We start from the raw sequence: 27,734 nt of genomic DNA on the forward strand, positions 1-27,734 counted from the left end.
CTGCAACACAGAGGCACCAACATAACCCTTTTGCTAATTACATGGCTTACTTTAACAGAAAGAAAGGTGAGGTGAGGTGAGGTGAGGTGAAATGGGGTTTAACGTCGCGTCAAAGATTATTGCACTTATATAGCGACGTGCATATAGTGTGTGTGTGTGTGTGTGTGTGTGTGTGTGTGTGTGTGTGTGTGTGTGTGTGTGTGCTTGTACTAGTCCGGACTGATGCCGATTTATAGTGCTAGCTCACTGAGATACCATGCCGCAGTTTAACATGAATACCCCACTCAGACACAGTATACTGACTCCGAGCCGAACAGTCCTTGTTTTAGCCCCTTAATGCAGAGCGCCAGACAGGGTAACAACAAGTACCTTCTTTTAACATCTTTTGGTATGATGCGGTCGGGGTTTGAACCCAGGACCTTCCGCTCTCCGGGCGGACGCTCTACCACTAGACCACGGAGGCGGTCGCCAACAGAAAGAAAGAAAAAGTATCAGTGGTCTAACGAAAAATAAACACATTTTTGAAAACATAAATCTAAACATTCAAAATTATTGTCAGTTTGGTGAAATAAAGAAATCATGTTGTTTGTGTCATGCAAGTTAAAAAAGGGTCACTTACTGACCCATACTGACCCATAAGACCATGGTATAGTTTTGTTTTGTTACTGAAGCTTGTCAGACTTGACAGGAGTAAAACAAAAGTTTTATTTTCCTAATTTGTAAAAATCTGTTTTCCAGTTACAATTTCAGATACAATGTACAATGATTTCTTCAATATGCATGTATCTGCTTTACTGGTAAGATTTCGTCAATGTCTTCAGATGATATTTTTAACAGTAACTAGAAATGCATCTATCAGGTGACCCTGTGACCAGCTGTGCGAGGCAGCAAGTGGACTGTGACTTGACTACTTACACACTGGTAGAACTCCCGGTACCTCCCTCTTGTCATGGCCGGGTTGTCGCGGCGGTACACTTTGGCAATGTGGTAGCGTTTGATGTTGGAAATTTTGTTCATGGCTAAATAGCGTGCAAAAGGCACCTGACATACGTTAAGGGTCATGTTTCAGAGTGGACAACTATTATCTATGATTAATCATGTTAAAAAAGATTATGGGCCACTTGTAATTGTTCAAACTGTAAATCTTGACATTAATGTGAAAGTGGAATAAATGCGAAAAAATTGCGGGTGGTTTTCGCTTGCATTAATTCAAACTTCACATTTATTTCTCCAAAATGACTCAGCAATAAGATGGCCTCGCTTCACATTAATTTGGAGATGCATTTATTTAAAAATTTACAGTACTTCAAAACAGGACAGGCCTAGCCAGTGGTCAGACCCGTGAAGATCCGGGGTAGAACTGGTCTTCTGCAACCCATGCTTGCCATAAAAAGCGACTAACGGGATCGGGTGGTCAGGCTCGCTGACCTGGTTGATGCAGGTCATTTTATCCCCAGTGTCTTGAACCATTGCCAGGATATAAATCACTGGATTGACTGGTCCAAACTCGATTATTTACAGACCGCCTTCATATAGCTGGAATATTGCTGAGTGCGGCGTTAAACAACAAACAATACAATACAATAGCTAGTGGTCTGACAATAGTCAATGACGACACACATTCAGACAGTTACACTAGGATGTTGGTCCACAATGTGATCGAAGCACTACAACCCTCAACTCCCATACCATAGGTTTCTGGCACGTCTAAGGGATGTAACTCTGCACAGCTAATTCTGTGCCCCCTGAAATCACAGACAAAACAAATGTTACAGTTCTGTTTCCTACAGCCATAAAGATGAAGCCATGAACAGTACGAGGGCAAGGATACAGTGAGGTCATAGCGGAGAGACAAGAGTTCTCCCCCTTGGTCTGCCAGGTCATATATAAGTTTGGAGTCTTCACCATATTTCCCTGTCAGTGTTTCCTGAAACAAGACATAACATAACAAAGTATAAATATCTGGCGTATGGCAAGATAACCATCAATAATACCGTATTCGACGTAATAAGCGCCCAGGGCGCTCTCAAAATTAGAAATAAGGGGCTCTTATTAGAATATTATTTTGATGGAAAAAAGATAAATGATGAAAGATAAATTTTGAGGTTTATGCGGACGGCCTGAACTGTTTATATACGACAGATATATTTTTCCAGAATTTAATTGCCCATAATTAAAGGTGCATATAACACACGAGTGCGTATTTTACATGAATAAATAAGTCTTGTGTACATTGATCAATCGGAAGGGGTGCTAATTGGGATTGTTCACTTGCCAATATATTAGCAAATATCGCTGTGGGCGCTTATTAGAGCGGGGCGCTTACTACGTCGAATACGGTATACATACAGAGTATGATACACTATAAAACTTACAACATATCAGCTGACGCTATCATCTTTCATGATGGGCACCGTTATTTGCTTGTGTTACAGACTTTTCTGGTCAATGATGCCGACAACTAAGTAATACTCAGCAGTTTCTATGTAACCCGTGAAGATCGGGGGTAGAATAGGTCTTCAGCAACACATGCTTGCCATGTAAGGCGACTATGTTTGTCGTCAGAGGCGACTAACAGTATCGGGTGGTCAGGCTCGTTGACTTGGTTGATGCATGTCATCGTAACCCAATTGCGTGGATCGATGCTCATGATATCAATTACTAAATTGTCTGGTCAAGACTTGATAATGTACAGACCGCCATCATATGGCTGGAATATTGCTGAGTGCGGCGTAAAACAACAAACCAACAAACCAACAAACAAACAAATGAACATAGTTTCTGGTCATTGATTCTGTTCAAAGTAACAGAGTGAATTGAAAGAATAGTGCTAGGACCACCAGCATTTGTCCTGATGGACGTCACTTACACAACTCTATATCTATCAAATAGTGCAGTAATGTAAATAATTGTGTATATTGAATATTAAATCAGAGAAAACGCAGCCAAAATGCCCCATGATGCAGGCTGTTGCTACCTTTAGTTCAAATACTGGTGTGTCTATGGTCTCGGCTCCGTGGCGCTTGAAAGTTTTGATGATTTTGTTGAAGACTCCTTCCCTGATGGCCATCTGCTGGGGGCTGTAGTCCCGGGTGCCCTGATAACACAGGCGTGTATAGACAGCAGGGGATAATACAGCATCATACAGAGTCATACAGCATCATACAGCATCATACAGCATAGTACAGCATCATACAGCATAGTACAGCGTCATACAGCATCATACAGCGTCATACAGCGTCATACAGCATCATACAAGCGTCATAAAAGCGTCATACAGCATCATGGTGAGGGTGGGCGGGACGAGTCAGATACACTGATGCATCATGTACGACCCAGTATCCAGGCTGTGCATAAATATTCAGAGCAATATCCAACACTTTAAGGTGTTGGCAGCTTGTCATCCTGTTTGGTGAATTTCCACTTAAAACATGGCTTATGTAATGAAAACATTTAGTTTACACTAAACTTAAATCTTTCAAAATCATGATGCAAAGTGCGAAGTAATTTTGTCATCCTATTCTAGTCACAGTCTGTCAACTATTCCATGTCAGTCTGTCAATTATTCCATGTCAGTCTGTCAACTATTCCATGTCACTCTGTCAGCTGTTCCATGTCAGTCTGTCAACTATTCCATGTCAGTCTGTCAACTATTCCATGTCAGTCTGTCAGCTGTTCCATGTCAGTCTGTCAACTATTCCATGTCACTCTGTCAACTATTCCATGTCACTCTGTCAGCTGTTCCATGTCAGTCTGTCAACTATTCCATGTCACTCTGTCAGCTGTTCCATGTCAGTCTGTCAACTATTCCATGTCACTCTGTCAGCTGTTCCATGTCAGTCTGTCAACTATTCCATGTCAGTCTGTCAACTATTCCATGTCAGTCTGTCAGCTGTTCCATGTCAGTCTGTCAACTGTTCCATGTCAGTCTGTCAACTGTTCCATGTCAGTCTGTCAACTATTCCATGTCAGTCTGTCAACTATTCCATGTCAGTCTGTCAACTATTCCATGTCACTCTGTCAGCTGTTCCATGTCAGTCTGTCAACTATTCCATGTCACTCTGTCAGCTGTTCCATGTCAGTCTGTCAACTATTCCATGTCACTCTGTCACCTGTTCCATGTCAGTCTGTCAACTGTTCCATGTCAGTCTGTCAACTATTCCATGTCACTGTCAACTATTCCATGTCACTCTGTCAGCTGTTCCATGTCAGTCTGTCAACTATTCCATGTCACTCTGTCAGCTGTTCCATGTCAGTCTGTCAACTGTTCCATGTCACTCTGTCAGCTGTTCCATGTCAGTCTGTCAACTATTCCATGTCAGTCTGTCAACTATTCCATGTCACTCTGTCAACTATTCCATGTCAGTCTGTCAACTATTCCATGTCAGTCTGTCAACTATTCCATGTCACTCTGTCAGCTGTTCCATGTCAGTCTGTCAACTATTCCTTGTCACTCTGTCAGCTGTTCCATGTCACTCTGTCAGCTGTTCCATGTCAGTCTGTCAACTATTCCATGTCAGTCTGTCAACTATTCCATGTCACTCTGTCAACTGTTCCATGTCAGTCTGTCAACTGTTCCATGTCAGTCTGTCAACTATTCCATGTCAGTCTGTCAACTATTCCATGTCAGTCTGTCAACTATTCCATGTCACTCTGTCAGCTGTTCCATGTCAGTCTGTCAACTATTCCATGTCACTCTGTCAGCTGTTCCATGTCAGTCTGTCAACTATTCCATGTCACTCTGTCACCTGTTCCATGTCAGTCTGTCAACTGTTCCATGTCAGTCTGTCAACTATTCCATGTCACTGTCAACTATTCCATGTCACTCTGTCAGCTGTTCCATGTCAGTCTGTCAACTATTCCATGTCACTCTGTCAGCTGTTCCATGTCACTCTGTCAACTATTCCATGTCAGTCTGTCAACTATTCCATGTCAGTCTGTCAGCTGTTCCATGTCAGTCTGTCAACTGTTCCATGTCAGTCTGTCAACTATTCCATGTCACTCTGTCAGCTGTTCCATGTCAGTCTGTCAACTATTCCATGTCAGTCTGTCAGCTGTTCCATGTCAGTCTGTCAATTATTCCATGTCAGTCTGTCAACTATTCCATGTCACTCTGTCAGCTGTTCCATGTCAGTCTGTCAACTATTCCATGTCAGTCTGTCAACTATTCCATGTCAGTCTGTCAGCTGTTCCATGTCAGTCTGTCAACTGTTCCATGTCAGTCTGTCAACTATTCCATGTCACTCTGTCAGCTGTTCCATGTCAGTCTGTCAACTATTCCATGTCACTCTGTCAGCTGTTCCATGTCAGTCTGTCAATTATTCCATGTCAGTCTGTCAACTATTCCATGTCAGTCTGTCAGCTGTTCCATGTCAGTCTGTCAACTATTCCATGTCAATCTGTCAACTATTTCATGTCAGTCTGTCAACTATTCCATGTCACTCTGTCAACTATTCCATGTCACTCTGTCAGCTGTTCCATGTCAGTCTGTCAACTATTCCATGTCACTCTGTCAGCTGTTCCATGTCAGTCTGTCAACTATTCCATGTCAGTCTGTCAACTATTCCATGTCACTGTCAACTATTCCATGTCACTCTGTCAGCTGTTCCATGTCAGTCTGTCAACTATTCCATGTCACTCTGTCAACTATTCCATGTCAGTCTGTCAACTATTCCATGTCACTCTGTCAGCTGTTCCATGTCAGTCTGTCAACTATTCCATGTCACTCTGTCAGCTGTTCCATGTCAGTCTGTCAACTATTCCATGTCACTCTGTCAGCTGTTCCATGTCAGTCTGTCAACTGTTCCATGTCAGTCTGTCAACTATTCCATGTCACTGTCAACTATTTCATGTCAGTCTGTCAACTATTCCATGTCAGTCTGTCAACTATTCCATGTCACTCTGTTAGCTGTTCCATGTCAGTCTGTCAACTGTTCCATGTCACTCTGTCAGCTGTTCCATGTCAGTCTGTCAACTATTCCATGTCAGTCTGTCAACTATTCCATGTCACTCTGTCAACTATTCCATGTCAGTCTGTCAACTATTCCATGTCAGTCTGTCAACTATTCCATGTCACTCTGTCAGCTGTTCCATGTCAGTCTGTCAACTATTCCATGTCACTCTGTCAGCTGTTCCATGTCACTCTGTCAGCTGTTCCATGTCAGTCTGTCAACTATTCCATGTCAGTCTGTCAACTATTCCATGTCACTCTGTCAGCTGTTCCATGTCAGTCTGTCAACTATTCCATGTCAGTCTGTCAACTATTCCATGTCACTCTGTCAGCTGTTCCATGTCAGTCTGTCAACTATTCCATGTCACTCTGTCAGCTGTTCCATGTCAGTCTGTCAACTATTCCATGTCACTCTGTCAGCTGTTCCATGTCAGTCTGTCAACTGTTCCATGTCAGTCTGTCAACTATTCCATGTCAGTCTGTCAACTATTTCATGTCAGTCTGTCAACTATTCCATGTCAGTCTGTCAACTATTCCATGTCAGTCTGTCAGCTGTTCCATGTCAGTCTGTCAACTGTTCCATGTCAGTCTGTCAACTATTCCATGTCACTGTCAACTATTTCATGTCACTCTGTCAACTATTCCATGTCAGTCTGTCAACTATTCCATGTCAGTCTGTCAACTGTTCCATGTCAGTCTGTCAACTATTCCATGTCACTGTCAACTATTTCATGTCACTCTGTCAGCTGTTCCATGTCAGTCTGTCAACTATTCCATGTCAGTCTGTCAACTATTCCATGTCACTGTCAACTATTCCATGTCACTCTGTCAGCTGTTCCATGTCAGTCTGTCAACTATTCCATGTCACTCTGTCAACTATTCCATGTCAGTCTGTCAACTATTCCATGTCACTCTGTCAGCTGTTCCATGTCAGTCTGTCAACTATTCCATGTCACTCTGTCAGCTGTTCCATGTCACTCTGTCAGCTGTTCCATGTCAGTCTGTCAACTATTCCATGTCAGTCTGTCAACTATTCCATGTCACTCTGTCAGCTGTTCCATGTCAGTCTGTCAACTATTCCATGTCACTCTGTCAGCTGTTCCATGTCAGTCTGTCAACTATTCCATGTCACTCTGTCAGCTGTTCCATGTCAGTCTGTCAACTATTCCATGTCACTCTGTCAGCTGTTCCATGTCAGTCTGTCAACTGTTCCATGTCAGTCTGTCAACTATTCCATGTCACTGTCAACTATTTCATGTCAGTCTGTCAACTGTTCCATGTCAGTCTGTCAGCTGTTCCATGTCACTCTGTCAGCTGTTCCATGTCAGTCTGTCAACTGTTCCATGTCACTCTGTCAGCTGTTCCATGACAGTCTGTCAGTCTTTACACCCAAAACACAGAATGTTTATTTCCTAATTAACATTATGATTAATTGCAGTTAATTCCATTCACTTACCTTGGCGGTTTTGAGAACAAACTTTTTGGGGCCATCATCACCAAGCTGTGCTTTTAATTCTAATAATTTGGCAACTTCTTCTCCTATCTGAAACATAAATGAAACTGAGAACTGTATTTGTGAGTAGTACTCTTCAGAGATCAACTCAAGAACATGTGACCTGTAGTTCATCACAGACCAACTCAAGAACATGTGACCTGTAGTTCATCACAGACCAACTCAAGAACATGTGACCTGTAGTTCATCACAGACCAACTCAAGAACATGTGACCTGTAGTTCATCACAGACCAACTCAAGAACATGTGACCTGTAGTTCATCACAGACCAACTCAAGAACATGTGACCTGTAGTTCATCACAGACCAACTCAAGAACATGTGACCTGTAGTTCATCACAGACAAACACAAGAACATGTGACCTGTAGTTCATCACAGACAAACACAAGAACATGTGACCTGTAGTTCATCACAGACAAACACAAGAACATGTGACCTGTAGTTCATCACAGACAAACACAAAAACATGTGACCTGTAGTTCACCAGAGACCAACTCAAGAACATGTGACCTGTAGTTCACAATGGACCATCACAAGAACACGACACTTGGAGTTGACCAGGGACCAACACAAGAACATGACACTTGTAGTTCACCAGAGACCAACAGAAGAACAGAACACTTGTAGTTCACCAGGGACCATCACAAGAACAGAACACTTGTAGTTCACCAGAGACCAACAGAAGAACAGAACACTTGTAGTTCACCAGGGACCAACAGAAGAACAGAACACTTGTAGTTCACCAGGGACCATCACAAGAACAGAACACTTGTAGTTCACCAGAGACCAACAGAAGAACAGAACACTTGTAGTTCACCAGGGACCATCACAAGAACAGAACACTTGTAGTTCACCAGAGACCAACAGAAGAACAGAACACTTGTAGTTCACCAGGGACCAACAGAAGAACAGAACACTTGTAGTTCACCAGGGACCATCACAAGAACAGAACACTTGTAGTTCACCAGAGACCAACAGAAGAACAGAAAACTTGTAGTTCACCAGGGACCAACAGAAGAACAGAACACTTGTAGTTCACCAGGGACCATCACAAGAACAGAACACTTGTAGTTCACCAGAGACCAACAGAAGAACAGAACACTTGTAGTTCACCAGGGACCATCACAAGAACAGAACACTTGTAGTTCACCAGGGACCATCACAAGAACAGAACACTTGTAGTTCACCAGAGACCAACAGAAGAACAGAACACTTGTAGTTCACCAGGGACCAACAGAAGAACAGAACACTTGTAGTTCACCAGGGACCATCACAAGAAGAACAGAACACTTGTAGTTCACCAGAGACCAACAGAAGAACAGAACACTTGTAGTTCACCAGGGACCATCACAAGAACAGAACACTTGTAGTTCACCAGGGACCATCACAAGAACAGAACACTTGTAGTTCACCAGAGACCAACAGAAGAACAGAACACTTGTAGTTCACCAGGGACCAACAGAAGAACAGAACACTTGTAGTTCACCAGAGACCAACAGAAGAACAGAACACTTGTAGTTCACCAGGGACCAACAGAAGAACAGAACACTTGTAGTTCACCAGGGACCATCACAAGAAGAACAGAACACTTGTAGTTCACCAGGGACCAACAGAAGAACAGAACACTTGTAGTTCACCAGGGACCAACAGAAGAACAGAACACTTGTAGTTCACCAGGGACCAACAGAAGAACAGAACACTTGTAGTTCACCAGGGACCAACACAAGAACAGAACACTTGTAGTTCACCAGGGACCATCACAAGAACAGAACACTTGTAGTTCACCAGGGACCATCACAAGAACAGAACACTTGTAGTTCACGAGAGACCAACAGAAGAACAGAACACTTGTAGTTCACCAGGGACCAACAGAAGAACAGAACACTTGTAGTTCACCAGGGACCATCACAAGAACAGAACACTTGTAGTTCACCAGAGACCAACACAAGAACAGAACACTTGTAGTTCACCAGGGACCAACAGAAGAACAGAACACTTGTAGTTCACCAGGGACCAACAGAAGAACAGAACACTTGTAGTTCACCAGAGACCAACAGAAGAACAGAACACTTGTAGTTCACCAGAGACCATCACAAGAACAGAACACTTGTAGTTCACCAGATACCAACAGAAGAACAGAACACTTGTAGTTCACCAGGGACCAACAGAAGAACAGAACACTTGTAGTTCACCAGAGACCAACAGAAGAACAGAACACTTGTAGTTCACCAGGGACCAACAGAAGAACAGAACACTTGTAGTTCACCAGGGACCATCACAAGAACAGAACACTTGTAGTTCACCAGAGACCAACACAAGAATAGAACACTTGTAGTTCACCAGGGACCAACAGAAGAACAGAACACTTGTAGTTCACCAGAGACCAACAGAAGAACAGAACACTTGTAGTTCACCAGAGACCATCACAAGAACAGAACACTTGTAGTTCACCAGATACCAACAGAAGAACAGAACACTTGTAGTTCACCAGGGACCAACAGAAGAACAGAACACTTGTAGTTCACCAGAGACCAACAGAAGAACAGAACACTTGTAGTTCACCAGGGACCAACAGAAGAACAGAACACTTGTAGTTCACCAGGGACCATCACAAAATCTGTTACCCTGGTTACAACACTTTAAGGATGATTTACTGTTTCATTACTTATCCAGATGCCATCACTGGGAACTGTGCCATCAAGATTCACAGGGTTATAAAAACTTATATAGAATAAAAAAGATGAAAAAAATGTGTTCATATGTAACAGGGCAAAAGTGTCTTGTAAACAAACATGATGACTTGAGATAAGCATGACAAGTCGTAAAACTGTGTTATCAGAAAACAGGTAAATGTCAAAAAAAGTTCTCTAAAAAAATGACATTTTCCAACACAAATGTGTTGTTTAAAGTACCTTCAGTATAACACGATGGCTGGAACAGGACATGTTGTGGATAACAGGCTGAAGTAAATCTACAGGTACTGTTGCATCATCTCACACCTATCTAATCAGGTGGAATGGATCACGACCATAACACGACACACCCTAGCACTACAGGCTTATCTGTCACTGCTGACGCCTAACACGAAAACATTGATACATTGTCGCAGTTTACCAATCCTGCTACCCTGTCAAGCCAAGCCTAGTGGAATTCTGTATGGGCTACTGAAACTGCCATCCTAGCTGGCTCGGAGTATTTTGGACACTTTCTGAAAGTTATCCAATTCTTGATATTATTGTCATTTGTTTATAGAGAAAAATAGCCATTTCAAAGTTCCTAACATTGTTTGAACTTTGCATGTAATTTTTTTAAAATGGCAACAAAGGTAAGAAGAGTCATCAGGAGATGCCAAGTTTTAGCATGTTTAGAGATATCGTCCAGACAAACACACCACTATGACAGAGTCAAAGTCTAACTTGTTGCCATGGATATGGAAAAAATAAAAATTCTAAAAATCCCTAAATAGCATGAGGCACCAGTTGACAACGTGGTACTGTGTGCAAAGTTTCATGAAAGAATACCTATTATTTTTTTAGATATGATCTGGACAAAATGTGATTACAGACAGATGGGGAGACAGACATACAGATGGACAAACAAGCTGATATATAGTTAAATTGTACACATTCACCATGAACCAAGAATGATAACTGGGGCAAAGTGGGGATTCAAACACAGGAGCCATGGATCCTGGCATGGCCAAGGGAGGGAACTCTGCACAGTGAGTGGTGACTCCAAAGAATACACTAGACAAAGCCTGGTTGGGGCATGATGAAGGTTTGGAAGCAGTATGAACACAATCATCACCACGTGCATGAAGATTCCATAATGAGAATAACACATTGTATTACTGATAGCTACCCTGAAAAATGCCTGCTTTACATGATCCAAACAAAGACAAATCTTCCCAATCTACATCTGTAGTCTCCAAGAATGGCATGCTGTTTTGGCTATCAGAGATGTACTGTAACAGCCTGTGCCCAAAACTGTTCAGTCACATTGCATGGCATTATTTTCAGTAAATATTTTTCTGTGATTAGTATGGACTAGCACAAGCTGCTCTTCCTAGAGCAGAAAATATCTTACTAGACTAGGCTTTGGACTAGTGGTTTAAGTCACAGTCTGCTGAAACAAGTCGTCCCAGCAGTCGATAAAATGCAAACATCGCCAGATCTCAACTCTTTTCCTACCTTATTTTTCTTGCCTTTCTTTTTGGACCTTTCCGAGTCTTTGAGTCGGATGCTCTTATGAACACCACCATCATCATAACACTCCATTGCGGGTGCAGGGGTTGGGCAGGGTACTACTCTACGACGTATGGGAATATCACGGAATGTGTGCACGGTCCTGACACAACATGGCCGCATATAGAAGTCTATCTTATCATTTGTCCAATTTGGTCATTCAGATTACGGATGTGTGACGCAGTACTGCAGACTCTTATCTGACCTAAATATTAACTCTGAGAGTCACCCACATGTTCCTTTATCACTACCTAACCCCCCTGAATAAATCAAGTGGAATAGTCAATAGGCTGTCCTGGAAGAATCCATTATGGCAACAAGGGAAATCAGATAACTGGGCATACAAAGTGTCCTTATTTCATCAGATCTATGGGATGGTCATGTAGGTCTTGTTTCTTTCAATGAATGGTTATGCTTATCTGAAAGAATTCATGTAACCTAAGAAGAATGATAAGAAGAAAGTTGCAACATTGACGCCAAGACTTGAATTTCGCCATCAGGCACAGAGAGGAAACAGCCACAGCTGAAGATGGTGAGTGTTTGTGCTCTGTACTCTATGTTTCCCATCTCACTGATCTTTATCAAAGCATCAGTTGTTACAAAATAGACACAGTTAGGTATGGCAAGGCAACGACAGACAGACAGACAGACAGACAGACAGACAGTTTATTCAGTAAGAAGGCCATAGGCCCATAATACAGACAATGGTTGATTGCATGAACTACGCATGCCAAGGAAGTAGTCGATTTAAGTTTCTCTTAGCCGTTGGACTTTATATAGATATAAACATGTGTTATATACAACATCAAAGTTTTCTGATGAAATGATTTCAGTAAAAGAAGTTACAGTTTGAAACTTGATATACTGTTTAAGATACATATTTCTTAGGGCTGAATAACGCTCACATACAAGTAAAACATGAAATTCATCTTCAATAAAAGATATACCATTTTCTATACAATATTTACATAATCGTTCAGTGTATGGGACATTTGTGTAACGAGAGCTTATTAACCTGATGAACAATCCATTGGTTGGATGTGGTACGAGCAGGAGTCTGATTCAGGATAATCCCTGTTATTGGGATTATACCATAGTAAAATTCTCCTCTTGGCAATGACTGGTGTATTTCTGAACTAAGAAATAATGTCACATTTGTTTGTTTGTTATGTAACATTTCAGCCATATAACAGTGATCTGCAATTTATTGAGTCTGGACCAGACAATCCAGTGAGTGATATCATGAGCATTGATCAATGCAACTGCGATGACATGCAATCAACCGAGTCACATACGTATAAAAATGTCCCCCTTTCATTCACTGAGACTTATATTTCCCCTCCCACCCCAACACATTATGCAACATTTGTTTTCATTCATGCCCACCCTCCCCAATTATTGACAAGTCTCTACGTAATGTTCAAATGTATAAATGTGTTATTTGAAAAAAGAGAACTGTGTAATATATCTGATCAATTCCATCTTTATTGATATATAGATTCGCCCCATGTGGTCTATATAGTAGCTTCAGTTAGATTTAATACCTTTAAAATTCATTTTAAACTTAACATGTTAGCAAATGGAAGAGTTCTGATTCCCGCACATCTGTAAGCAGTTTCCATCCTCTGATAAGGAACTTGGTAACTGTATCCGACATAATAACCAAAGGTTCTGGCCTTGAACCAGTTAATCCACCATGACAGCCCCATTGATAAGTCAGAAAATTACTTACCATGCCAATGGCAATGGATAGCTCTTTTTATCTCTTACGTTTTGGGGGGTTAGTTCTTGGGTAATTAATTGAATGCACACATATTTTCTGTATATGTAGATGAATGGTCAGGGAGTATTACTATAAGGGTACACAGAGGATAATAATGCTAAAAGGAAGTACATGTAGTGCAATGGTATTGGGATCAGAGATTATCGTGAGATAAGTAACAAATATTTTAACCCTACTGTGAGATAAACATTTAGAAAAAACTAAATAAAAAACATGGCTCCTTATTCCCTTATATATTGGAAGTCATGTTTCACATAGCCCATGACAAGTTGACCCTTCAGCGTTAGAAATTGGCACTAGTCCTATAGTCCTTACCAAACTGCCCAATAGCAAAGGTATCCTAAGGACTAGTAGAAATTGGCCCATTTTAAGAGTTTTGCTATATGTTATCATTATTAGGACTAGTGGACAAAAACTGTTAGTTTCAAACCCTGCCCTTACAGCTAAGTGACACTACTCTGTTCATTGAATTTCCTCAGAAATTAAGAATAAAAGATATCTTGAAACATTACTTTGAAGGAAGTATTTTTGATTGGAACAGTATTTTTAGCATCCTGCCATTTGAACCTCATGAACTGGCTTTAATGTGAAGAGCTAGTGCTGAAATGGTCATGGTAATTAATCATAACAGAAAGGTCATAATACACTGGATAATCGAGGATGGTCTACTGTCATTCTATCGATTCCGTTTGTTGTTTTATGCAGAAATCAACAAAATTCCAGCTATAACACAGCATTATTTTAATCTGGGTCAGATAAACCAGTGGTCCACATCATGAGCAACCTCTGACACTATCAATAGGCACGATGACACCCAATCAACCAGAGCTTGACCACCGGATCCATTTTATTTGCCCATTACATATAATAGAGGGCTAGAACCTATGCTATCCACTCAAATCTATATCTTACCTGGTTAGATGACAAGAAACGCAGAGCAGAATGGTGTAGTTTGTTTTTTTGGTACAGCAGACGATGAAATCGGCAGAGAGGCAACATGGTGAGCACAATCACAAGGTCAGAGGATATGGAATGGAGAGAAGAACTCTTTCAGCAACTCTGGTGAATATAAACAGTAGACAAGGCTAGCAGAAACACCCCCCTTCACCATGCTACATCACATCAACACAGCCTCACTCCAGACAGGCATGCAGGCCTGGAAAAGTCATCTTCCCAATGCAAGGGAGTTCACTGACTACTAAAGTCCAATTTCCACCCTTGCCGATCTAGGCTGGAATTATGGAGTTATATTTTGGCTGAACTAACAAGTCTATGCATAGACCAATCCAAATCGACATCTGGTTCGAAAACTGCACAAAATAGATTTTGATTATCTATCACCTCGCCTTGACTGGGCTCCGCCATTTTATTTGAAGCAAATGCAAGTGATGTGAGAGGTGGAATCTGATTTGCCAATAGGAAGGACATAGAAGGGACATTACTTATAATAGACACTGGTGGCGCTACGATCCAGCCCAGGAATTCCAGCCTAGTTCGGCAAGGGTGGAAACTGGACGTACATAGTCAGTTAACTCTCTTGCCTTGGGAAGATGGGAATAGGCACATATATGTATATAAAATTCCCAGCCATCGGCAATATTGCAGCTATGTACACCAGGATTGGGCTTCATGATATGTACCAACACTAGGAATCTAACTCGGCCATTGGCGAGATGCCCCACTATTCCTTGGTGATTCCAGGTCGAACTCTGTCCCCAGCAACCTATGTTTGTTGTACAAGGTGACAAAATGATTTTATGTTTCTGGGCCGCGTTCCAAAAAGCAATTGTAGCGAAACGACAGCTGTACGTCTATGTTAAAGTATGGGAGTTACGATCTCTTTAGCTACGATAGCTTTGTGGAAGATCTGAGAGACATGACTCAATTCGTAAAGTACTCATGGCCAAATAATATCAAACTATACGACACACTCACACCTTCCAGGGGGGAACAATAGGAGATGGGGATTACCTCCCTTGACTAACAAGGCTAGGATTTTTGATAGAGGCAGGATATTTAATCTATTTTCCACAACAGATCTTTTCAAGCAAATCCAGGACAATTATCTTGTTAAAACCTGTGGGAAATTATACATTAAATTCCAGTATTTTGTATAACTTAGTTATTTGAACTATAGCAATGTGTGATGTATGTACTATTGTTTAAACAGATGTTGATAAACTATCACAGACATCTGTGGTACTGAGAAAGGTCATAATTTCACTTATAAAACTAGATGAAAAATAAGCATTAAAAACTGGCACTTGTTCTATAGTCCTTGCCAAACTGACCAATAGTTAAGGTATCATAATGACCGGTACAAATGTACCATTTTTAAGGGTTTTGCTGTATGTTATCATAATATGGACTAGTGAACTAAAAGGATTAGTTTCTAACACTTAAAATATGTTTTGAGACACCACAAGTAGGCTTGTACGTGTAGGGAATTGAACCAAGGCACAAATACAAAGATAATGCCTCCGACCTCACCATGCTCACATTTTGAAAGATCAGGATGAAAATGTAACAATTAAGGGATACACAACTTATTGTTGCGTTATTGTGAGAACTATCTTCACTGATTTTGTCACAAAAAGCTGTACATATATCAATGACTTGTACCCAAGAAATGTAATAAGTCAAAAGCAAAAGTCAGTAAGTCAAGTCAACCAAAATGGTGGAAAAACCATAACAAATTAATGCAACACCATTTGTGATTGGATGAATATATATGATCTGGCCAATGAATGTCGCGATAAGAAAAGCGCTTGACTAAGTCACTAAAGCTCTGATACAGATTGCATGATGCAAAGACACATGCTACTCAAAAGTTCAATTATGATTTTTGATGGCTGTGCATTGTTTTATTAAATCGACACTGTAAACTTGTAGGACTAATCCTTACAATTTACTTTACATTTATGGAATTATGAAACCTGACACCTTGCCCAGCATTTCTATCGGTCCAAAGTCCAACTACTGAAACAAATCATAAGTCAAATTATTATTTTATCAGTCTATGACCGGTGACCGACTACCATCTGAAACTCTGCGTATAGAATGTTTTTGTCATGCTGCATGAGAAAGAGTAATTTCAAGTCTATTATAGATGATATAAGATTCTGCTGACAGTATTAAATATAAGGAGTTTTGGTACACTTTTTGCAAACCTTTCAATAATTGCAGAGTCAGCAAATCTGATGTGGAAATAATAAACTGCACCTGTTTCTTATAACCTGGTGGTTTCTGGGCTTTCAGGTCAGCAATTCCTTCACCTATTTCCTGGATCTGCTTGTAGATTTCAAACTGTTCCCGAGTACGTCCAACAAGCACCACACCCTTACTCCCATCCAGAAACATGTTGGGCTGATCCGATGACATCTTTCTGCTTGGATTATCTCAACCACAGGACCTTATTATCCCACCGTGATACTTCTAGACTCTTAGGAGCTGTTGCAGCCTTCTGTGAGATCTCTGCAACTTTCTTATCTTCTGTGAGGTCTTGTCAACTTTCCTACCTTCTATGAGATCTTATCTTCTAAGAGATTTGTTCTTTCTAATCGTCTATGAGCAGATGAGATCTTATCAACTTTCTTATCTTCAATGAGATCTTATCTTCTAAGAGATTTGTTCTTTCTAATCATCTATGAACAGATGAGATCTTATCAACTTTCTTATCTTCTATGAGATCTTATCTTCTAAGAGATTTGTTCTTTCTAATCTTCTATGAGCAGATGAAATCTTTTCAACTTTCTTATCTTCTATGAGATCTTATCTTCTTAGAGATTTGTTCTTTCTAATCTTCTATGAGCAGATGAGATCTTTTCAACTCTCTTATCTTCCCATTGTACGATGAGATCTTTCTAGCTTTATCTTGAATGAAATCTTAGCAAATTTCGTATCTTCTACAATATCTTTTTCTTACCACAAAAATGTTCACATATTTTCACAGGATACTGTTTCATACGAATATCACAAATAATTATGAGAAATATTCACAAGAAATAATTTTTAGAGATCTGAAAATGAAATCTATCCTTTCTTCATGTTCTTAACAAGCACCTACTCAAGTTGAACAGCATAAGAGCTATCTGCTCGGATTCCTTGCATGAACAAGTCACAATGCCTGACTTGACTGTAATATTAATGCAGCAAAATTACTCTGAGTACATACTAGAATACTTGTACAACACAGTTGTCGTGGCGTGGGTATTTGAGATGACCGACACCTTGACCGCACCGTCACACCCTGAACAACACCTACAACTGCTGTAATCCCATACATCATAACTCACAAAGGAATTAGTTTTTTTCCAAAATCAAAACCGTTGCAACTTGTTTTGTAGAAAATAAAAAATCACATCAATCCAAAATCATTGAAAATCACAGCAGACGAGAGTGCTTGTTCCTTGTTTATATTCCTCCAAACACAATTGTCATACTTCCTGGTAAGTATTTTATATAATCCAAGTTTATATATCATGTATCTTTTGAATAGCTTCTGTTTCATCCATATATCATATGACAAATTTGTATATATCACAGCTATCCTCCAACCGATTTACATCTGTATATATGCCACACAGAAATCCATATATGCTTATAACTGTCAGTACATCCTCATCAACTCTCCTCCAGAACCGCAATACTTCGTTTTCTTCTTCCCCGTCAAATGCTCTTGAATAACAACTTTGTCCAATGCGAACAGGATTGTCACAGCTCTCCCACAAAGTCCTACAGTGCTGTTTCCTATGGCCGGTTACTGTGCTGTGCTGGTATTAAACTAACATGCCGCTTCCTACAGCTATATCACTGTACATTTCTCTAGTGTTGCATCAGCAGGAATCAGCTGTTTTTCCGTCCATGCCGGTATCGCATGGGACCCGAGACTGAAAACCTGTCAATACTTTACCTCAGTGAGGTCAAGTGTCACGGCTGAGGGAGTGCAAGGCTGTCGGGGAGCTCCTGGCGCTATTTATAGTTTATTGCATCAGCTGATCTGTTGATCCATGACAAGGGGACAGGTAACGGATACTTCATGCTGTGTATACCTGATATAATGTGGGCTGGTGCATGATGAAATACCTTGTCATTCCATAAAGGTGGAATATATATGCTATGCTGTCTCATAGAACAGGTCTACAGGTAGCACTTGGTGAAGCTGTGCTGCCTCGTAGTACAGCTTGTCTCTATTAATGTAATGTCATTGTACATGCTACAGGTGGCAGTGTAAAGTACCATATTTCCTCTAATATGAGACATGGTACACATAGCACAGGTAGCAGTTGATAAAGTTATGCTGCCTCGTAGAAGGCCAGTGTAAAGTACCATATTTCCTCTAATATGAGACATGGTACACATAGCACAGGAAGCAGTTGATGAAGTTATGCTGCCTCATAGAAGGCCAGTGTAAAGAAGCATATTTCCTCTAATATGAGACATGGTACACATAGCACAGGTAGCAGTTGATAAAGTTATGCTGCCTCATAGAAGGCCAGTGTAAAGTAGCATATTTCCTCTAATATGAGACATGGTACACATAGTACAGGTGGCAGTAGAAAGAATTGAATTATCAGGTATTAACATCATACAATGGCCCAAAGTCCAGAATCCCTTTATGACTGGATCTAGGCATATAGGTTTACAAGTGAGGTGAGGTGAAATTGGGTTTAACGTCGCGTCCAAGATTATTGCACTTATATAGCGACGTGCATGTGTGTGTGTGGCTGCTTGTACTAGTCCGGACTGATGCCGATTTATAGTGCTAGCTCACTGAGATACCATGCCGCAGTTTAACATGAATACCCCACTCAGACACAGTATACTGACTCCGAGCCGACCAGTCCTTGTTTTAGCCCCTTAATGCCGAGCGCCAGACAGGGTAACAACAAGTACAATCTTTTAACGTCTTTTTGTATGACGCGGCCCGGGATCGAACCCTGGACCTTCCGCTCTCTGGGCGGACGCTCTACCACAAGACCACAGAGGCGGTCTCGGTTTACAAGTAAGAAAGAGGCCTCTTATAAAGACCAGGGCACCTACAGCTAATGATTTCTTCCTATAACATTTTATCATCATAAAGTTTACTGAATAAAGGATAGGGCTGGGTTAAAAATATTCAGCTACATGACTTAAATAATTGTGTCAGGGCCAGACAATCAAGTGATTGATATATTGAGCAACAAACAATATGGGGTGTGATGATATGTGCTCAAACATGTTGCCATGACTACCCACCCATTAAATGAATCGCTTCCTACAACCAGCACAGATTACTGAGGACCAATTAAAACCAGGAATCCAAACAGAAATTAATAGTAAGCTGAAGTTAATAAGGGTCTTATTAGAGGAAATACAGCAATTGTTAGCAGTGCATGACAAATTAACCTACCAGAAAGTTCTGAACATGTTCCACGGGTAATTGTCATGCTCAGTAGCTAGTCACAAAGCAGTTGTGCATGGATGGACTATAGCAACATATGAAGAAAAGTTTATACCAGTGAATGTTTGTGTGCACTGGTCATGCAGTGTAGGAAGGAATAGTGGAAAGATAGACATGGCTGTAGTGTAGGAATAGTGGAAAGATAGACACTGCTGTAGTGTAGGAATAGTGGTAAGATAGACATGGCTGTAGTGTAGGAATAGTGGTAAGATAGACATGGCTGTAGTGTAGGAATAGTGGTAAGATAGACATGGCTGTAGTGATAGTGGTGATATAGACATGACTGTAGGAATAGTGGTAAGATAGACATAGCTGTAGTGATAGTGGTAATATAGACATGACTGTAGGATTAGTGGTAAGATAGACATGGCTGTAGTGATAGTGGTAATATAGACATGACTGTAGGAATAGTGGTAAGATAGACATAGCTCTAGTGATATTGGTAATATAGACATGAGTCATGTCTGTAGGAATAGTGGTAAGATAGACATAGCTCTAGTGATAGTGGTAAGGTAGACATGGCTGTAGTGTAGGAATAGTGGTAAGATAGACATGGCTGTAGGAATAAGGGTAAGATAGACATGGCTGTAGTGATAGTGGTAAGGTAGACATGGCTGTAGTGTAGGAATAGTGGTAAGATAGACATGGCTGTAGTGTAGGAATAGTGGTAATATAGACATGGCTGTAGGAATAGTGGTAAGATAGACATAGCTGTAGTGATAGTGGTAATATAGACATGGCTGTAGTGTAGGAATAGTGGTAAGATAGACATGGCTGCAGTGATAGTGGTAAGATAGACATGGCTGTAGTGTAGGAATAGTTGTAAGATAGAGATGGCTGTAGGAATAGTGGTAAGAGACATGGCTGCAGTGATAGTGGTAAGATAGACATGGCTGTAGTGTAGGAATAGTGGTAAGATAGAGATGGCTGTAGGAATAGTGGTAAGATAGACATGGCTGTAGTATAGGAAAAGTGGTAAGATAGACATGACTGTAGGAATAGTGGTAAGGTAGACATGACTGTAGTGATAGTGGTAAGGTAAACATGGCTGTAGTGTAGGAATAGTGGTAAGATAGACATGGCTGTAGTGTAGGAATAGTGGTAAGATAGACATGGCTGTAGTATAGGAAAAGTGGTAAGATAGACATGACTGTAGGAATAGTCGTAAGGTAGACATGACTGTAGTGATAGTGGTAAGGTAGACATGGCTGTAGTGTAGGAATAGTGGTAAGATAGACATGACTGTAGGAATAGTGGTAAGGTAGAAATGGCTCCAGTGATAGTTGTAAGGTAGACATGGCTGTAGTGTAGGAATAGTGGTAAGATAGACATGGCTGTAGGAATAGTGGTAAGATAGACATGGCTGCAGGAATAGTGGTAAGATAGACATGGCTGTAGGAATAGTGGTAAGATAGACATGGCTGTAGGAATAGTGGTAAGATAGACATGGCTGTAGGAATAGTGGTAAGATAGACATGGCTGTGGTGTAGGAATAGTGGTAAGGTAGACATGACTGTAGTGTGGGAATAGTGGTAAGATAGACATGGCTGTAGGAATAGTGGTAAGATAGTTAAGACTACAGTGTACATAAGATGAACTCTTTTTACAGCCAGGTCGGTATGCTGATATTTTTATTCATCACAAGAGACCACATCATGCTGCTGCAGCAGCCTACACATCGGCCCCTGGTTCCATGCTGAGGCATAGCTACAAATGTTGAAATGACAAAATGTCACAGTGAAGCCACTTCAGTCACAATTCCTTCCAGTCAGTTAGAAGTATAATGCACAATATCGAGTCCATTTCAGCCAATCAGAATCAGTTAAATTAGGATCACACATTCCTATTCTGTCCTTGAATCCCTGAGTGATGAGAAACTGGGATCTCAGGTGTATCAGCAGGAAAATGTCGGTCAATCTGGACCGCAATATGACCCCTCCATCATGATCTGGAGACACGCTTCGACAAACAATGGAGCAGAAATGTGGTTCGTCACAGTGGACCATCTCTTGTTACCAACTACCTGACAGTCCTGGTCAGAACAGGCCCAAGTACTATACATCTCTGTAATTTGAACCAACTGATGAGGTTTGTGTGCTTGCAATTTGTGACCTTCAGATATTCGAAATAAATGGGCATCAGCATTTATAAATCATGATTAGTTTGTGTGCTGTCTCACAATATTCTCACGGCAGCCTGTACTTCATCAAATCTGTCATTGATGTTGTGAGCATTCTGGCACTGAACTAGTGGCTTATTCTGCACCGGTGGCTTAACTTAGCCTGTATTGAAGGTATCCTTTGGGTGTTGGGCAGGGGTCCGGAAACCGTCATATGCGCCGGACATGTCCGATCGGGAATCTCAAATGTCCGGTTTAAAATATTGCTTACCGGACATTTAAATTTTTCTGTCCGGACATTTTAAAAAGTATTGTCCGGACATACTTTAATTTTGACCGGACATGATCAACAGCTAGGACTGAGCAGTTTCTGTCTGCAGTTGTAACACAATGAAGATTATCTACACTGAAAAGCTTTGTTTGTTTTGATTCCTGTAAATACATCGTACCTACATGATAGTCCAAGCGGTCAATCACTGTAATAGGCAATAAACTGAGTTGACACTGATTAATCAAGGATTAATTACTGAGAAAGATCTTGTTAATTTGAGTGAAAGGTGTTTACAACAGTACATAAATTGGGAAAGAAGAAAATTTAGATATTCATTTATATACATAATGACAAACATTTACGAATGGAAAAAAACCTATTAGGCTTTGAAACCCAAACTTAAATCATGGCTCCTTTGTCTTTGACCGTGGTCTAAATGAATTGTGAGTTAAACAAGATGTGGCAATGACAGAACTTCTTTTTTCCCCTATCATTTGTCTTGATGATAGAACAATTTTATGAAAAAGGTTTGTCGCCAGCGGGATTCGAACCTGTGAAGTCCGCACTGAAGGCTAATAAATGTAGTCTTCTGCCACGGCGACATGGGAGAAAGGGTATGAAATTAACAACTAAATATTTACATGCATCAGGTACCAACTGCTTATCCCTTTATGAACTGTGAAATGTGTTTTATGAAATTTGTATACAATATGTAATTCTATGCTTTCTAGTATTTGTACAGTACTTATGATTTTGTAGCTTTTCGTTCAACCAAACGAACAGATAGAAAAGAAATTACCGCTACTACTACTATTATCTTAAACCGGGGTATAATTACTCATAATAGGCCCATCAACATGGGCAAGTAATATTTAGTTGATTGATAAATGTGCTCGAGTTGGTCCAAAATGAATGGTATACTTGCCCCGGGACATGCATTTCATAACCCAAAACAGCAAAGTGAGAGGCGCACATGCAAAAGGCACTGATGACAATTATACAGAATAATTGTTTTTCTTCCTTGTTAGAGATAGAGACAACAGCAATATGCAAATATAATGTTCTGCATATACGCATACATCGACTAACCCAGTTTGCAAACAGCTTGAAATTTGTAGGATAGGCAGCCTTCATTGTGGTTATGGTTTACTGTATATAATTTTTGAATGATTATAAATTATGATTCTGCTTATGGTGGTGCTTACAGGAATGACTTGAATTATTCATGATAATCATCACATAAACATTCTACTTCCACATCTGAGCTGTACCCATCCTGCATGAACATGTAGGTTAATGTTTGTTTCTTTGTTGTTTAACGCCACACTCAGCAATATTCTAGCTATATGACGGCGGTCTCTAAATAATCAAATCTGGACCGACAATCCAGTGAGTGATATCATGAGCATTGAGTTACGCAATTGGGATATGATGACATGCATCAACTGAGTCTGCAAGCCTGTCCACTCAACCCATTAGTCGCCTCTTACGACAAGCATAGTCGCCTTTTGTGGCAGGCATGGGTTGCTGAAGATCTATTTTTCTAATCCCGATCTTCACAGAAATATTTGGTATGTAAATGAAATGGACAGTAGAGGACACAATGTGTATGGCTGTCTGAGATTGGGGCGCTTGCAAGCTTGACTGCCAGTGAAAGGACCACAGATTTCTAAATCTTGCGTTAAAATGTCTGAACAAGTGTTCTTTATCAAACAAATAAAACAACATTACAAGCAGTGACATGTAAACAATTGTATATAAAAAATTAAACAGTTATATTTGGTGAAACATGTGCTACATTTGGGCAAAATAGGTCCCTTTTCACAACAAATTTCTCCTATTTATATATTTTCTTGAAAAGTTTGTATATTCCATAAGCTTATTCCTCATTGATTAACAAAACAGATGTCGTTTCTTATGCACATGTCTGCACAGATTTGTCATCGCATTGAACCATGTTTCCTTGCTGACAAAACTGGGTGTACTGTTTAGCAGTCAAGTGACTTGCAGACAAACTGTTAAGGGGAGGTAACTAGTACCTGACTAATTTGGAATCAGAAGTTCCATGTAGCTAGCTTAATTATCTCTGTTTAAGTAGGGCTTTCATGCATAGTTTTTTGACCATTCATAATTGTTACGTTGGTTAGGACAACTTAAGAATATAATTGGGATAATTAGAAACTATTTTTCGATAATTCTCTGCCTAACTGACAATTTTTGGACAAACAGCAATTTTATTACCAGGACTAAATTTGAGTTTTTTTAGCGATATTTTCCAAGTATTATTAAGTCATTTGGTACTGCTTATATATAGAAGACAAATACTGTCCTGTCATTATTTCCTCTACCTATTTAAGAACACTTGGGCTTCAACCTCCAATGTAAGAAAGTGAGAGAGAGAGAGAGAGTGAGTGAGTGAGTTGGGTTTAACGCCGCTTTTAACAGTATTCCAGTTATATCACAGCGTGTCAGCTTAATGTGGGAGGGAAGCCCGAAGTGATGCAGGACTCAGACGTTTACCACTTCGGTGAAACCCATGAGCTGGGGTGAACTTGGATTTGAACCAACAATCATAGGTTTCTGGTGAACAAAGTGATGCATCTCTGCACTGAGATGATCTATGTGTGTTGACAAAAAGGCGATCTAGTCCCTGTAATAAATCACAATTGTGGTTTGTTTCTATTAATCATAAATGTGTATGTTTCGTTAATTAAAATTCATATTTAACATTGATTCTCACGATCAATGAAAATAATGTCTAAAGAAACTGACTTCTAAAATAACAACTTTAAATAAGGACTAGTTATTAGTTGTCTTTTGTGTGTGTGCATGTTTGGTGAAACTTACTGTAAGTTAATACCCATTCTGATTTGGAGAGATATGCTGGGTCATGAAAACAGAAATCTTCTTACACTAATACAGCCATCTCGAGTAAAGCCTACATGTTTTGTCTGTGACTGACGAACTACCAAATTTCAAGGTTTAATCATTCATAATCATATCAAAGTTATGTAATTGAATATACAGCTAGAGATCTGACTGATTCAAGTGAGTAGCTTTTGTGTTTTAGCGAAAAAAGGTAGCTTTTCGGCAATGTATTTTAAAACACTTGTGATTGTGTATAAGGGCAATGGTTTTTGTAACTTGATGTGACACAGCCTTGACTGTTGCCTCTTTCTGTTTTATCTGTAACATGTTGTATAATACGGACCCCATTACCTGTTTGTGAAGTTGCACCCAGTCGGGGTTGAGAGTGAGTGTGATTGAGTGAGTTGGGTTTAACGCTGCTTTTAACACTATTCCAGTTATATCGCGGCGTGTCAGCTTAATGTGGGAGGAAAGCCCGAAGTGATGCAGGTCTCAGACGTTTACCACTTCAGTGAAACCAACGAGCACGGGTATGGTGCTGACAAACCTAGAAACATAATCGGGGCGAACCGCTCATAGGTTTCTGGTAAGTCCAAGGGATGCAACTCTGCACAGCAAATCGGGGCGCCTTAGACGACTGGGCCAGCCGTGCCCCCTCGGGGTTGAGAGAAAAGAGATCATGTCAATGCTCGGTAAACAATGTACCACAGTGAAATAACGATGTCTTATGCAGATTCGGAGAATCATACCACTGATGATTATGACTTTGCATATTAATATTGCCATATTGCTTTGCCAACAGTATTGCTACTTGCTAGGGTGCCCTTAGTTATATTAATTAGCCAGTATTGTGTGTAATGTAGGGCTGGGACAGGTAACTCGGGTACTCGGGTCGGGTGGGTCCTGAGTTGGACCTGGGTACCCACAGTACTACCCGGACCCGTGGTTAGTCACATTACATATTGTCAAATGACAAAAACTCCCAGAGCTCAGTGGTTACACTACAAGTTGCTAATGTTCCCATTTCTTTATGATGATGCACACATTCCTTTTGACTTGTATATGTTTGAGTAAAGATAAAGCTTCAGTCAATTTCAGTGTATGCATGATTTGATCGTTTCATAGGAGACCATATATCTAAGTATCTAATATATGGTCTCTGGTTTCATACATGTATCTAAACAGTTTTTGCCAGGGCTACAGTTAAACTATTCCCAATTAGACATTTTGTTCCCAACTCTTGAGACCTGCAGTGGGTACCCGGGTAGGGTCGGGTAATAGGGGGTTGGGTACCCGGGTAGTAAATTTGGACTCGTGCCAGCGCTAGTGTAATGAATTATTCTTAGTGTCAATAAACTCTTAAATTGCTTTTAGATTGTTGTGTAATTCAACTTAATAATTGTGCGTGTGGTTTTGACCCATTTGCTTCTCTGCACTCGTAACAATAGCTCTAAAACAGTAGCAAGTCACCAGATTAACATGATTGCATCATTCACGGACGTATGTCTTTGCATCATTCAAGTAGCAGCTGAACTCGAAACACGAAGCAATTGGACGACTTAAGGATATCTACGCCGCATCACGCTAACATGTCACTGACAAAATAACACAATACTTAACAAAATAGAGGGAAAAGTGTGTATGACTAACAATTACTACTGCGTAATGTTATCTCGCTGTCATAACAGATTATTGAACACAACCCACGTGTTGAACACGCCGGCTCGTATTTTGCACTATTTTGACAGATCAGGTAACAAGCCTATAAAGCCATACTGATGCGTTTATGACCTCACCTTATCTTTGTCTGCTTTTTCAGCCTTTAATTTCCGTACTACTTCCCCTTGTTGTTTAATTTCATCTTTCAATGCCTTCTGAACGTCAGCCATGTTTTCATCGGTTTCATCTAAAAGTGAAACAGGAAGTATTACTGAATAAGGATCTAGGTGAAAATTCCTGCTGCGAACAGCATGGAAACAACTATGCTTAAACTTACTGAGAAAGAAGTGAAGACTATCCGAAGAAGGAAAGTTCACGCAAACAGGAAAATAATTCAATTCTAAATGCAAGCAGATATCAAAGCAAGAAAACCAACGTTGTCAAGCACTGTCCCATTGCCTGGCCCAGACTCGATTATTTGCACATCGCCTACAAATAGCTGAAGCTTGCTCAATGCGGCGTTTATTTTGTTTTTAAAAATTCTACTAAAGACCACATATATACTCATACCGTTCGGAATATGGTTTCTGTATCTACCCTTCTCATATCATAAACAAAACACGTAATAAAGATACATTGACAGAATTTTCATTCACGGCATATACCAGGGCGTATACACAAGTCTTATAGGCTCACAGCGATTGTATGTGACAATATATGGTAAAATAAGTCAAAGTGTAAAATGTAATTCACTAAGGCAATTTACAAAGTGCCTAAAAAACATTTCAGTCATTTTACAAATTGACTGAAACATCTGTCCATTTATTTGACAGATTGACTAAAATTATAAAAAGTTCAACTTAAGGGCCTAAAACATCACAATTT

At 40.3% G+C, this 27,734-nt stretch overlaps 1 protein-coding gene across 4 annotated transcripts in view; it reads right to left on the reverse strand.

Annotated features, from left to right (window-relative positions):
• The window catches only part of LOC124139628 (histidine--tRNA ligase, cytoplasmic-like), a 43,960-nt gene that overhangs the window by 15,720 nt on the left and 506 nt on the right, over positions 1–27,734 (reverse strand). Inside the window, exons 1-6 of one of the 4 annotated variants that reach the window (XM_048388351.1) lie at positions 26,987–27,096; positions 14,403–14,549; positions 7,407–7,493; positions 2,978–3,097; positions 1,832–1,927; positions 916–1,041 (exon numbers count right to left, since the gene is read on the reverse strand). In XM_048388351.1, the coding sequence (XP_048244308.1) occupies positions 916–1,041; positions 1,832–1,927; positions 2,978–3,097; positions 7,407–7,493; positions 14,403–14,489 (516 nt within the window). In that variant the 5' untranslated portion in view covers positions 14,490–14,549; positions 26,987–27,096. Of the gene's footprint in view, positions 1–915; positions 1,042–1,831; positions 1,928–2,977; positions 3,098–7,406; positions 7,494–11,653; positions 11,825–14,402; positions 14,550–16,712; positions 18,421–26,986; positions 27,097–27,734 lie in introns of those variants that run through there. The other 3 variants (XM_048388350.1, XM_048388349.1, XM_048388348.1) reach the window with 3 other exon arrangements.

This window comes from Haliotis rufescens, unplaced genomic scaffold, assembly GCF_023055435.1.
Source record: "Haliotis rufescens isolate VD_foot unplaced genomic scaffold, xgHalRufe1.0.p SCAF_7, whole genome shotgun sequence".
Taxonomy (NCBI): domain Eukaryota; kingdom Metazoa; phylum Mollusca; class Gastropoda; order Lepetellida; family Haliotidae; genus Haliotis; species Haliotis rufescens.